Source organism: Vespa mandarinia, chromosome 10 (assembly GCF_050613455.1).
Source record: "Vespa mandarinia isolate Hongniang chromosome 10, ASM5061345v1, whole genome shotgun sequence".
In the NCBI taxonomy this organism is placed as follows: domain Eukaryota; kingdom Metazoa; phylum Arthropoda; class Insecta; order Hymenoptera; family Vespidae; genus Vespa; species Vespa mandarinia.
Window position 1 is genome coordinate 669,539 of NC_140819.1, and position 15,690 is coordinate 685,228.

General features: G+C 33.0%; 1 protein-coding gene across 2 annotated transcripts in view; it reads left to right on the forward strand.

The window, feature by feature from the left end:
* The window catches only part of dpr1 (defective proboscis extension response 1), a 298,154-nt gene extending 283,277 nt beyond the window's left edge, over positions 1 to 14,877 (forward strand). For both annotated transcript variants that reach the window (XM_035873224.2, XM_085659744.1), the window contains one exon: positions 10,374 to 14,877. In XM_035873224.2, the coding sequence (XP_035729117.1) occupies positions 10,374 to 10,477 (104 nt within the window). In that variant the 3' untranslated portion in view covers positions 10,478 to 14,877. The remainder of the gene's footprint in view (positions 1 to 10,373) is intronic.
* Positions 14,878 to 15,690: the final 813 nt, after the last annotated feature.

Consider the following 15,690-nt stretch of genomic DNA (forward strand, 5'->3'; position numbering starts at 1 on the left):
GTCATCAATTAATTACTATATTTTAAATTACATTAAAGAGAAAAAAAATATCAAGAAGTAGTTATAATGAACGAAAGATCGGGTTTCTGATCGATGTCACGTTTTCGTTCATTGTCAAATCGTATAGGTAATATCATTACAGTCGTTCGTTGTTGACATAATTTTACATTCATGATATTTCAACAAGAATCGAATCATTAACAATACTAACAATTTGTATAATAAAGGATCTCACATATCTATTTTCTGCGATGAAGTATAAGACTTCGATAAATTTAGGAAAAAAGAAAAAGATAAAGAAATGAACATTCAGTATCTACTGAGGCGAAAATAAAATAAAATAAACAAATAAAAAAATGGAATTGATTGTACCTTCTTATTCCTTTCACCTTTCGCTATTTCCTGTAGTTTTCAATCCTGTTCGATTTTATTCTCATCGCATCGTCCTCCTTTTGAAACTATGATATATAGCATATATCTCGCAGCGTCAGCAAATTGCCAAACCATTATTGAATCTCATTTAGAAGAAAATCAGAATGTAGAAGACCTCTGGGTCATTAGCATAGGATATTAGTTCGATATCATGAAGAGTGAGTAAACTAGATAGATAAATAGAGAAAGAGAGAGAGGGAGTAAGAGAGAGAGAGAAAGGGAATAGAACTCGAGTGAACTTAAAGCCCACTCGAAACAGTAGCCATTGTTCGAACGAGAAGTGATATTCGCATTACTGTACACCGAGACTAGCGGTTTCAAACTGTTTATTCCATCTTCGAAGAGATACTGATTGCTTTTCCGATATTGATTTCAGACATTTCATTAATCACGAATAAACGTTCCATGCGTATAAACGACAGTAGAGAAAAAGAGAGAGAGAGAGAGAGAGAAAGAGAGAGAAGAAAGAAAATGAAATAAATCCTGGTTCGTTCTTATTTTCTTACAAACGAATCACATGTATGTGCTATAATTTTATAAATACCGATTTGATAGCGCATATATGTAAAAATAGCAAGATAGAAAAAAAGCAATTATATTGTCATTCTATCACGTAAATAAGTTGATCGTAAAAATACGTAGAGATTTTCGAATTTTTGCAATATGATACTATGAACAATGCCAGTGAAAATATACGTCAATAGTAGATTCCTTTATTTTTCATTCATTTTCATTCGCACGACTAGGAAATCGTTTGTCGTCCGATTTTTCTATCGACTCGAAAATTGATCTACATGAATTTTTCTCTTTTTCTCTTTCTCTCTTTCTTTTTCTATTTTCCCATGTATGTATTCAATGATAGAGATACGAATTAAAATGTACGTAACGCCAAGGATAATTTCATTTCTCTGTTTCGAGGAATAAGTCGATTTTCACGGGAAAGAGTATTGTTGACTTACTACGAAAAATCGAGGTAGACACGACCACCTCAGTAGAAGGTGGGGTCAACGTGCTCTCGGTTACGTACAATGTTGTTGCACGTTCGGCCAATATTTGCGAAAAGTGTGTGATATACATACATACGAATGCATCCAGCTGTGGGCATACGCTATTTCCATGTAAATACGAAACGACGCGTTTGCATGGTGCGTTATAATATTTAATTCGTTATTACAAAGTTTACATTACGGTCCGAACGAGAGATAGATAGATAGAAAGAAAGAAAGAAAAAAGAAAAGAGAGAGAGAAAGAGAGAGAGAGAGAGTGATTGAGAGAGGGTGCAAAAAACCGTGAACATAACCGATCAAATATCACCAGTGTCACGCACGAGTACGTGACGTGTCAAAAGAAATCCGCGTGTACTTTACTGATTGAAAAGAACTGCTTCGTTCGCTTTTAATTTCTCTCGAATTGTCTGTTCATTGATTTCAAAACGCGTATCGTATCAATCCTTTTATTTACCAAAGACCAGAAATCGTAAGAAAAAAAAAGTCAGTTAGAACAAAGAAGTCCTCGTTCGAATCAATTTGCACTAAGAATAAGTAATTCGAGCGTTATGACGATATTATAAAATCAGTGTCTGCACTTTAACGAATTGTAAATTCATTCTTCAAAAAATAATCTTTATCCGTTAACTCTCGTAAAACTTTCCTTCTCTCAAGAGAAACTTCAAATTGCATCGAAACGAAATGTCCCACTATATAACAACGACAGGAAGGCATCGAAGCCAAATGATTGGAGAACTACTCATACCCTACCTCTCGTCTCTATTTGTCCCTTTTCTCGTCCCTTTTTGCGTGTGGTATCATCGAAAAACAAGGAATCTCGATAAAATAAAATTTATATTCGAAAATTTGAATCAATCTATTAATAATTATACTAACTTTTTCGCCAAGCATATCAAAGCGTTCTATCGTTGCAAATAAGTTCTAAACGAGCTCGTATAAATGTCAAGCTGTTTGCCCATTCTATGGCAGCGATAGTATAAGAGAGAAAGAGAGAGGGAGAGAGAGAGAGAAATTGAAAGTAAAAACGTATATGCATTAAAATTAGCTGCAAATTGTATCGTGAAATTTGAATAACCTGAAACTTGTTTTAATTTGTATCTAACATAACGAACTACCTTAGCTTTAATTTCATTTCCACGTTGAAAAATCAATCGAACGAAATAACAAAGCAAAAATTTCTTTCGAGACCTGTCTTATATCTACTTTTAAATCATTCGTCATTTTGTTTCGCTACAAAATCGAATATCTACCTATAAAATCTTTGTATAAAATCCGAGATTTTATTTCCGAAACGTGCTATCAAAGAAGAAAAAATTATTTTCTCTGTCTGTCTGTCTGTCTGTCTCTCTTTCTTTCTCTCTCTCTCTCTCTCTCTCTCTCTCTCTCTCTCTCTCTCTCTCTCTCTCTCTCTCTCTCTTTTATTGTTCTCTTTTTCATGTATATATTTCCACCAATTTTACGAAAAATTTGAAAAAATTGTCCCAACGAATTTTCGAAAAATCGTCCCAATATATAGAATTGTTATATACATTTTCTCGTGTACATACAAAACATCAAAAAATCGATATCAAATCTCTCTCCGTCTCTCTCTCTCTCCCTCTCTCTCTTTGTTTTCTCAATCCATATCACAATCCCATCTCCATTTTCGGACCATTAAAATCATCAACCATTAAAAACAATTTCTTTCTCAATGTCCGACTTTTTCACTACATACATTCTAGTATGTACTTATCGAATTATTAATTATTATTCGTGAAATATCTTATTGTTTTAAAAAATACTCTCTATAAATATCTTCTCCTTTTTCTCTCTTCTTTTTTGTCAATGTAATTCTATCGGAAAACCAAAATAAGATGGATCAATGAATAGGCACAATAGAGAAGCTATGCTAAATTACATCACTCTCCAGTCTGATACTTCGTCTTCATTGAGTTTCATTTGGAAAATAATAAAATTTTATACAGAAATTAAAAAAAATTAATTATATAAATGTTTTAACAATTACAAATTCTGTTCTTGTAAAACGATTTAAATATGTTCTGAAACTTAATGCATAGAAAGAAATTATACTATCTATCGAAACATGCTAATTTTAATTCTAAAAGTAAAATATACCACTATACAATATATTATATATATATATATATATTGTGTGTGTGTGTGTGTATGTGTATATTTTAAGATGACAAAGAAATCTTTACGAGCATAGTTCTCTTTTTCATTTTAGCACGGAAACGTATATTCGGATTATAAAGACGCCTCAAACGATTATTTCCGAAAGTACACCTGAGAAAGGAACGCGAAACGATAGTAATAAAAAGTTCTGCTTTTCTTCGCACTCTTTTCGGTCCATTTTAATAACCGAAAGTACACATTATCCGTGTTATGACTAATAATAAAGCGTTGTAAAGGAAAAGAAACATTTTTCGGACGATTGTACGATATGAAAAAGTCTGTTTAACGATCTCGTTAAGAAAGGATATCTGACGAGAACGTAGCTTAGTAATTTCATTTAACATTTTTACTTTTAACAAAAATAAAATTACCAATTAGATTGAAATAAAGCCAATGCGTTAGTTATCAATTTTACAAACAAAAATATAATCGATAGACGTACGTTATATTATTTTCATCATTTTTATTCGCCTAAACTTCGTTTTCTTACAGATTTTATAGTAGAAAAATATTTATTATTTCTATATTCGTATGAATTGTACATTTTTATTAGTTTGTTACAATATTTATAACGGCAACAAAAGAATATATATCTTTTATAGATAGATACGAAGGTAATAGTCATACAACAGTGTTTAACAATATTTAATAGCAAACATATATTGACAATTTTCAATCACTTACTATAATAATTAATTTCATATCGATTGATTAAATTAATCAAAACTTTTGACTATTAATGCCTTTCAATCAATCGCTTCAAAATTTGAATTTATTGACGCTGCACGATAATACTGATATCTACTCTAAATTATAGAAAGAGAGGCAGAGAGAGAGAGAGAGTGAGAGAGAGAAAGAGAGAGAGAGAGAGAGAGAGAGAAAGAGAAAGTGAGAGAGAGAGAGAGAGAAAGAGAAAGAGTCATATAAAAAAGATAGAAAAAAGATAATTCTCTAAAATAAAAGAGGCATCTCCACGTGAGCAATTATCAATACTTTTTGCAATTATTAATTACGAAAGAAAGATACATTAGACATAATTTGTATACCTCTTTTTTATTTTATATAGAAATAGAAGAGAGAGAAAGAGAGACAATCGTAACAAATCGTTGTCGAAAGATACCTCATCTGAGTCCATTAACGAGGTTTCATTGCACTCTGCTGGATTTACATTCGCTTCACCCAGCGTAACAACAAACGATTTCACGGTTGATATACACATGTGAACTACTGTTGGTCTTTGATATTTGTAAATTTTGATAATTTCTATTAAAACATTTAAATTTTTCGTTAGCAAACAACGACAAAGTGAACTAATAAGATAAGCGAAGCAATACATAGACAAAGGAAAGAAAGCAAAAAAAAGCAAGAGAGAGAAAGAGAAAAAGAATGAGACTATGCTTTCAACGCTTACAACGAACTTTCGAAAAGTAACTTTTTCCCGAACGTTCAAACCAGTCGTGGAACCTTCTCTTCTTTTTCTTTCTATCTTTTTCCATCGGATTCAGACAGGAATTTTCCTACGGACGACACAAACGTCGTCCTTTGACCCGCTTCGATTTTCAACGATGTGATCAAAGCTAGGATTTTTTTGGAGAATAGAACCAACTCGATGAAGCTTACCTTCCTGTCGGAACGCGTGACTGAACTTGCCATGGAGAAAGAGAATGGTTGAAGGGGAATATAGGAGAGGATAAGGGGAGTGGATGAAAATGGGAAAAAGAGTGAATTCTTTACTTGCTTCCAACGATCGCACGAGTTGTTAGACTGCGATCTAGCTGTTGGTTTCACGCTTCGTCGTTCGCTCATCAATTTTCCCTCTATCTCTTTCTCTTTCTCTCTCTCTCTCTCTCTCTTGTTTTTCTCTCTCAATCCCTGTTTCCCTTTCTCTTTCGCTGGAAAATCTTTTGTTGCGTAGTACAAACCAACTGTGATTAACACGCAGTTATTCTTTCCAGTCTTTCGCGTTTCCAAAAGCTACTGAATTCGATTCGACTTTCGAACGAGATTAGTATCGTTTTGTCCGACATGGGACAGCTAACGGATCTACACTACGAAATAGTACGAAAAAACGTATCCTGTAAACGTAAAAACAATGTCTTTGTTTTCTAACAATTCAGTATTCACATTGAAAATATGAATGACAAACTTTTATAATCTATCAATCAAATTTATAAGTTAACAACGATATATATTCATGTATATGTCAGTGTGGAAGAGACGAATTTGAAGAAGACAAAAAATTACGTTCAATTGTTATAAAATAGAATCATACGTACATTAACGACCCATCTTTAATTATTTTAAAAATAAACGTCACTTTGAAAAAAGTTTTAGACTAACCATTACCATGGACCTCAACTTCGTCTTCATGTAAGTAAATACATTAGATTCGATCGAAGCCTGGTGGTTTCAAGAAAACCTGCAAGTGGAAAAGCTGATCATCGTGTCATTTACAGACGATCGGATAATAGACACACAGGGCGTGAGAACGTGCTAATACCAGACTCGAAAGCACTAGTCGAAAATTAGAGGAGAGCTTTTCGTTTACTCGCTTGGATCAAAGGCGAAACGTTGCGAATTTTGCGGTATTGGATCTTCACTGAAACTCTTGTTTACTACTTACTCATTCTCTCCTTCTCTTTCTCTATCTATCTATCTATCTATCTATCTATCTATTTATCTATCTATCTATCTACCTATCTATCTATCTATCTATCTATCTATCTATTTATCTCTATTACGCATCTGTCTATTCCTCTCTTACGCATAACTTGTCGATCTTCCAGTTCTGGTTCTCTTAATCTACGTAACCACTACTGCATTTACCACGTAATTTTGGTAGTGGCCAACCAGGTCGCATTAGACCAACGTACATATCTTTCCTCTCTCTCTCTCTCTGTCTTTCTCTCTCTCTCTCTCTCTCTCTCTCCCTGTCTTTCTCTCTCTCTCTCTCTCTCTCCCTGTCTTTCTCTCTCTCTCTCTCTCTCTCTCTCTTCCTCTATCTATTTCTCTATCTCGTAACACACTCTTACAATTATATCCCAAATGACTTCGATGCAACCTTTGCAATCTCTCGGAACAATTATTTCGTTCCAGTCAAACTCGTAACAACGAGATTTAAGTTCGCCTAACTTTGTTCACATTGCTGTAAGTTAATCATTGTTAAATGTTACAAAAGCCACACAATCACTTTGCTTCTCTTCCATCTGAATTTCTCCTTCTCTATCTTGACAATGTAAAAGCAAGATATTAATAAGAATCAAGCTAATTTTGACATCGTGTCGTAGAAATTAAAATTAAATTTATCCTTCCTAACTTAAAGGATTTTATCAATGTTTTTTAATAATTATTGAGTTATTAAAAATGTGGTTCTTAACAAACTCGATTGATGAATGATTCGCATGAATGATCACAAGCACAAACTCATTAACTATTTCTCGGAGTTATCCGAGCAGGAAAAGCGGTATTCAAAAAGGATATTACTCTCATAACTATGAAACATCGAGTCGGGAAGCTGTAAATTATTGATATGAACCTAGCTCGTGAAAATTCTACATCTCTCTCTCTCCCTCTCTCTCTCTCTCTCTCTCTCTCTCTCTCTCTCTCTCTCTCTCTCTCTCTCTCTCTCTCTCTCTCTCTCTCTCTCTCTCTCTCTCTCTGATCTGAAATTTTATCCTACCTTGTGTAAGTGCATTTTTTAATTTTATCTTATAATAATGATAATAATAATAAAAATAATCCGTGTATGTGATCATTGAATTTTAAAGTACATTATTGATAATAGAAAATATTGTTATATGTAGGGTGAGAACAGCATTTTTATAGAAAATATACCAAGAAAAAACATTTGAGACGGCAAAATCGCAATTATTCTTTTGTTTTATGTATTGAAACTCGTTAAGGGATAAGACTTGTACGTGTCTTCGACGAGCAATTAATACAAGCGTTACTTCTCATTTGGTCATTTTGAACTTTTTTGTTTTTATTACAAGGACAAATAATTAACAAGTACAGTGAGGTCCTACATAGTTGAATACTGCTAAGTTCCAATCTTACATTATGTGTATGTGTATGTAACTATTCAATATAAGTAAATATCAGATTAATTACGATTTAATCGACTTCGTAAAATCACAATGGAACTTTCATCATTATTTTTCTGAAACATTTTTTTAAGTTACATATGCCGTGAATTTAATGAAAGTTCACTTTAATTATATCTTGTTTCCCTCTTTCTATTTCCCTATTTTATCCTTTTTGATACGATATAAGTGTTTTTCTCTAGTATAAACGAGCTTGACATCTTCTGTAATTACCTTGGATGCAGTGCATGAATTTATCCTTCCTCGGTACCCGATGAATTCACTGAGGATTACGGAAAGATAAATATTCAGTTATGCATAACAGGCAGAGAAGGGTGAAGCTCGCGGTATCACGAGCGATTTCCACTCCGTTGAGATTATTTTTCAAGAAAAACTTGTCGTCGTTTACGCTCGTGTGCATTTCTCAAACATGCACGTTGTCTGTAGTCAGACAAACGGCATGATTTAACGAACTACGACGAATTTCAAATCATATAGAATATATTTTTTAATTATACTGTTCTACAATATTTATTTAACAAAGATATAAAGAAATAAAAAAAGGAAGAAAGAAGACTATGACGCTTTTACAATTGCTCTTACAAAATAGATATGAAATATTTCTATGTGTACGCATGTATTCCTTTTTCATTGATCTCAAAATACGAGATTTTTCTCGTCAAAAATTTCGCTGACTTTCTGCCTTTCCCAATTTCAAAACTGCCCGCGTCACAAATAAAAAGAAAAAAGGAAAAAGAAAAATAGACCAAAAATCATTTATTCTACATATCAGTTAGAAATGCAAAATAAAAGGAAGAATGATCGAACGGTGGATGACCTATCGAAGCAGAGTAGGTTACGATCCAATTAATCTGAAAGCATTTAAATAACACACGTATATTTACATATACATACATATATTCAACATACACAACATAGTCAATTTCTGTGCTTGCATATCTCCAACCGAGTTCACATATTTATCCTCACGAATCGTTACCCGTTAAATGCGAGCTTTGCGCGTAATTCAACATAGCATGTTACGTAATATTAGAATATATATGTGAGATAGATAGTAAGAGAAAGGTACGCAAGAGAGAGGAGAGAGAGAGGAGAGAGAGAGAGAGAGAGAGAGAGAGAGAAAGAAAGAAAGAAAGAAAGATGATATTCGATGATTTCAGTGGATGAGGGTGAAATTTTTGAACAAAATTACCGGCCGCACGATGTCACGTCATAGACCACCGGAAAGCTTGTCACGCCTCTCACTGCTCATCCGTACCGCATGTAAATCATATTGCGCGTGATGTGCAACTGCAAGTAAGGCACGATGAAAGAAAATCAATGCACTGCGTCCTTGTTCATGTTATGACGTACGTAAAAAAAAAAAAAAAGAAAAAAGAAAGAGAAGGAAAGAGGAAAGGAGAAAATGATTCATTAGATATTAAAAGAATTACATCAATGAAGTATATCTTCCTAAAAAAAAGTAGGAACTTATTTCACGATAAGCTATTTCATCCATGATAATGTAAAATGATTTATCGTATTTGAAAGAAAAATTAAAATACATAATAATTAAATATTCAGGATGTCCCATGGACTTGTCAATAATCCTCGTTTGAAAAATTCAATCAACTTGTAGATTGCTCGTCCGGAAAATTCAATTGATTCCGAAGGAACGAATGTTTCTCATTTTGCATTTCCAAAGTATTTTCCAGAAATCGACATTCCTTTTCGGATAAAAAAGTTAATCGAAAAGCTGAAATGTGTTTCGTTTTCGAATAAGAATATTCTTTAAGAACTTATACGAAGAAATCTATGAAATATCCTTTGCTTTTCTGGTTAAATTGAAAACGTTATTATATGAAATATTTCTTCGGTTAGTAGCAAAGTTTCAAACGAAATTTTGATTTTGTATTCGACAGTATATCTACTTATATCAAATCGCAACGATAATACATGTGCAAAACAAACAGCTCAATCGAATACACTTGTCAAAGCAAATGTATACCAAAGGCCAGCTGATTACTGTATGTTCGCTACGATAGCAGTCATTTCTGTCCCCTTTCTGACGCACGTCAGAGCAATAATTACAGGTTACAGTCTGCTGATTGATGAGAAATCGGTCGAAACGTATTAACGTGGTTCCATAAGGCAATTAATGATTTTCTCCGCATACGTTCGGAACATATAATACATAACTGTTTGAACGTTGTTTCTTCCGTATGTTCTTAAAAATCGACGACTTCGATAGAAAGTATTCATCCTATTTAAACAATTTTGTTTTATGTATAGAACATAAAACAGTTTAAATTAAGTACCTTTTTAAAATTTTTGAATTTAATTTAATAATATTTAAAATTGATGTCAAAACTTGGATTTTTCTTTTTTTTTTTACTGAAATATACAAATGGACGACGTAAAATTGTTTGATAATTATTTTAATTATTTTTCTTATATATATATATATATATATATATATATATATATATTATATATATATATATTATATATATATTATATATATATATTATATATATATATATATATATATATATATTCTTATATATATATATATAAGAAAAACATTATACATAAAATAAAAATCGTGAAATATGTAAATATTGTATTTTTAATGTTCGCACTCGAGGGTGATCTAAAGGATCAATATTTGTTTCAGGAGAGCATCCAGCCGCGATGCAACACGGTAACACAGCCGCGGGCTCGCCAACGTCGAAGACCGTTCTCCTTCTGCTTGTCTTTTTCTTGGGCAGACTGAGATAATGTGCGGGCGCATGAACTCAGACAAGTCAAATGAAGGCCTGAAGAAAATTCGGCGGAAGAGCGAGATTTTTATGATCGTCCGTTCCTTCTGCGAACGATTTGAAAAAATCGCAAGGCACGAATTTCGAACGAATTTTCTTTCTTTCAAATTCGCGCCGAAACCGTCTGAGCTATAGAACATTATATAAGGAGTTACATACGAGTTACACACTTATCGACTTTGAGAGGACATGAAAATAATATTGAGAATATCGATCGAGTTTATTCGAAATTGATAGATCGATAAATTGAAAGAAATAAAAAAGAAAAAAGAAAAAAATAGTGAAGACTGGCTAAAAATACGCGAGAGTACCAAGTGTGCCGGTTTATCTTCAATCAAGTATCTCCGATTGAAAAGGTCAAAGTTCGAGGAGAAGAGAAAAGAGAAAAGAAGAGAAGAGAAGAGACGAGGAAAGTTCGTTCGATGAGATCGCGATGGAACTTCGCGGAACGTCGTTTCTCTACAATAAATGTAATTTATATTCGCGCACGTTCCCGCTCGTCCACTAAACGACGAACTCATAAATTATTTCCCCACGAAGCCGGATTTTAATTTCGTCGGCGATGGATTGCGTAAGCGAGCGTATGCGCATATATGTACGCGATATTCTTATACGTGTGAAAAAAACATGCACGCGTAAACACAGATATACACACCATAGACACGTACAAAAAAAAAAAAAAAAAGAGAGAGGGAGAGAGAGAGAGAAATACGTTGTGAGAACGGAGAGATCGATCTAAGGAAAACACACATTAGATTATAATGACGGCTGACGGGTCCTCCGCTATCGTAAGAGAGCTCTACGCAAAACTATAAATCAGAAAAGTGCATAATATAGTGTCGCATGCGCAAACTCATAAATCAGATTAAACCGTGCATATAGTCCACGCGAGTAAGAAAAAGAAAGCGTTTGTTACATGAGATTATCGATTCGAGCGTTCTTTGCTCTACTTCAAAATCGGAACATATTTCTTTTTCTCTATTTGTTTCTTTCCTTTCTCTTTTATTTTATTTTCTATTATTTTCTTCTCTTTACTTTTTCCTTTCGCCTTCATTTTTCTTCACCGTCTCTCTCTTCTTTCCGTGCTTTAAAACGTTCTCTTTTCACGCGGAGAATTCGAAAGGATCGAACGATGACGAGGATGGTTACGTTTTCCTTCCAGACATAAAGATAAAGAAATAGAAGAAGGAAATTATACGATTGCGAGTTTATAAGGTGATATCTTGAAAAATCTATTAGACGATAAAATTCTTATCTTGGAAGAGTGAACTTCTCTCTCTTTTTTTGTCTTTTCTTTTCTTTTCTTTATTCACGGAAAACAATGTATCCTTTGTAAAAGCATCGACGTGAATTCCGTTCATTTCTAATGAACGTTCGACTATGAAACAATCACGAAGAAAAAATGAAAGAGAAGAAGAAATAAAAAAGGAAGAAAAAAAGGGTAAAGGTCTCAGCAACTCGATGAATATATCAATATAATCACAAGGTATTATTATTACGAATGAAAATTCTAGATTTGTGAGAAAACTTTCGAAATTTTAATGCAACCAAGCTGAATTGCGAATCATTTCGAGAGGGAAAATTGGAACGCGACGGTTGTCAATAAATTTATAAGCATTCCGATATTGGAGAATCGTACTCGTATATTGCATGTGCAAGTACATATATGTGTGCGTATATATATGTATGCATACACACACACGCGCGTTTATATACATATACGTATATCTACAAACATAAAACTCGATGGATTCTACCTACATATTTCCTTCTTGCACGACCACAATTTGATCCTACCGTTGGGTTCACGAAAGAAATGGCGATATAAACTCTGACATGGAGCGGTTTAAAATGATTTTCTACTGGCGTACATCTGCGCGCTTCCATGCTGAAACGAATGACGCACACCGAAAATAAATCTTTTCCAAAGATGTTCGCCGTTTAGTATTTCCTACAAGAAACGAACTTACGACACTTACATTGACTCAAAAGAAGATCGATTTTACTCTTTTGCATACGTATCAATGTTGACCCAGTTATTAGAAATATGTTTTATCCTTTTTTCAAGCATATATAACAAATTTTTTCAATAATGATAATACAAAAGAGAAATATACAACTTGATGTCGGATTTATCTTTTCCCAAAATCATATATTTTTATCTATAAGTTGAGATATTTATGATGCTTTTGACAGATAGAATATTAAAATACGATCGAAACAACGATATATAAGATTTTAAAAGACTATAAAAGAACTTACTTTCCGATCATTGAAAATCGTCAGAGCACTTTTTGCATAGGAAAAGTTTTTTATCGATTATCCTTTTTCTTCGAAAAAGTGGAAAAGATATTCAAATTTTCGATTAATTTTCTCCAAGAATATGATTAACGCTCTTTCAAACTGCTTCAAAAGTACGCTAAGTAATAAATCTAGTTTCACTCGGGATATCTCGGCCGTATCCTCGTAACAAAAATGAAGAAAAATAATTTTCTCACGTTTGATGGAAAGCGATAAATATTTGAGTGTTTTACATTAAAATCGTATATCTAGTTTACTTCAAACATCCATTTTCGTACACGTAAAAATAATGCTTCTTTAATTCGCCACTCAGGAAATAAAATAGATAGTTCAATTTCGTATGGAGCCAATACTGTCGATCGCATATCGTAAAAAACAAAAGTAATTCCTGATGGATATAGAAAATCGATGTGTATATAAGGTCACATCATGTCAAATGCGTATCAATGTTACATTTATTATCATAAAGGTATCTCTAAAGATTCTGAATAAAATTTTTATATTTCTTTACGAAGTTATTTTTAACGAACTCATCGACTTTCAAATTTCTATTCCATCTTTATTCGTTTCGACTTTCTTTCCAATTTTTTACGATTCGAGGATATGACATTAAAGATATTTCCGGGTTTCGTAAAATATCTCGAATGATTGTATGATAAGCATTTGCCGGCTTATATCGAAACGATATTTCCTCGAAACGATTTTCCTAGGGAGACCAAATTTCGAAAGAAACTACTAAAAATTTTTCAGAGTCTTGATTCCTTGAATTTTCTCTTAAATATATACACCCTATCCGTGAACGTGATTTTGTTGCCCTTACCCTAGATTCGAGCTGAATATTAAGTAGAGAAAAAAGAAAAAAAAAAGAAAAGGAAAAGAAACGCAAAAGAAAAGATCATATTGAGAAATTTGTTGTTCGACGCAGAAACAAATGATTTTTTTTATTAATTACCGTTACAACTAATTTAGCCATCCGAGATAATGTTATGTTAAGAAACGAGAATTCCTCGCCACTAAACGTACTTTTTATGATTTCGTATTTTAATAAAAGAGAGCGATGACAAAATTAACTCGTTCATTAAGTTTATGCTCGTAAAGTAAAAACTATCGTTTCCACGCCGGAACAAAAACAAACATAAATTTTACAATGACTGGTTAGAATATTTTTGACTATTCATATTCTTGGTGAAAATGCATGATACGAAGAATCCAAAGAAAATCAAAGTATAGTCAAGGATCGAACGTAATAAAACAAACAAAGAATGGGAATTAATTTTCTTGTCGATGCTTTTACATTTTCTCGGAAATGGAAAACGTATGTATTTCCGTCCCGTCGTCGGTTAATCATCGTTTTCATGAATAGAACGAAGAAAAGGAAACGGTAATTTTCTATGGCTTGATCCTTGAAAATTTTAATCGTGCATTTCAACGCGAAACGAACTGTATGTTATATTTGCTTGATCGAATGAAAGACTGCGTTTATCAGGGAGAATGAGAGAGAGAGAATGAAACGAAGAAAAATAGCTGTGTCCTCTCTACACTGACCATAGAACGAGAGAGAGAGAGAAAGAGTGAGAGTAAGAGTGAAAGTGAGAGTGAGAGAAAGTAAGAGAGAATGAGAGAGAATGAGTGAATGATTCGAAAAAAAAAATGTTAAGTGTAAACTGAGTGTGTCAAAAAGTATAAATTAAGGTTAAAAAAAAAAGAAAGAAAAAAGAAAAAAAGGAACAAACAAGACGACGACAAACGGAGATATCGACGTTGGAGTAGGTAGAATACAATTATCCCTTCAGAATACTTTCTACTACGGTATAAGTGTTAAATGAAATTAACGAAAAAAAAAAAACGTAAAAAATAAAAAAGAAAAAACAGAAAAAAAGAACAGGTAAAACAGTAGGAAAGTAATATCGTAACAAAATGAAAAAAAAAAAAAGAAAAAAAGAAAAAAAAAGAAAACAAACAAACTTATATCTAGTCGAACTCTCGTATGATTTACACCATGAATAACCCAACTGTGTTCCTCCTACCACAACTTTCACATCTTCTTTTCACGCGATTCTCGACGTATTATTGTACAAAAATGTTTTACTCTTGTAAATAAATTATCCGTATGAAGATGTAGAGCGAAACGATTTTTTACTGTTACCTATTCTCACACGTGAAATTTTATAATAAATATGTCGTTATATTCTATTTTCTCAACGATAACGAAATGAAAAGGACGAACAATTATACGTAAGTATAATACATGATTTAAAATAATAAATTTTAGAATTATTGAAAATGTCGATCGTTTCGATCCCGAACGAATATTGAAAATATTGAAAATATTTATCAAACTTTTATCAATGATCAATTATTCCTTCTACTCTTTAGACTTCAAGCACATTGGGATTTGCATTCGCTACAAACATGTCTTGTTTCTCTCAAGAGACAGATCCGTCATCTTGGTTGGACTATCGTTGGCGACGTTAGACATCGAAGGGATTATCAAAGTCGGCAAACATCCTCAATCCTTGTTGTTCCATGCTCGAAAGCATCAATCACGGACAATTCTAAATGTGTACCTACCAAGTCGCATCTTAATTCCCTCTACCTTAACTATTTGATCGAGTATACCGATCCCTCGATGTATCCTCCCGGCTCCTTTCACTCACGTAATTTGAAACGTCTTCTCGTTACCAGTCAAAGATATTTTCGGCCAATAGAGGCCTCGATCCCTTTTGGGACATACAATATACGATATTAGAGAAACGTTAGATACATTTGCGAGCGCGCGCACGCACACAGAATGGTGTCAAGTACTTACTTAATTACTTAATATAGAATAATGTATTATAAATTTATAAAGAAATATGGAACTTCTTAATA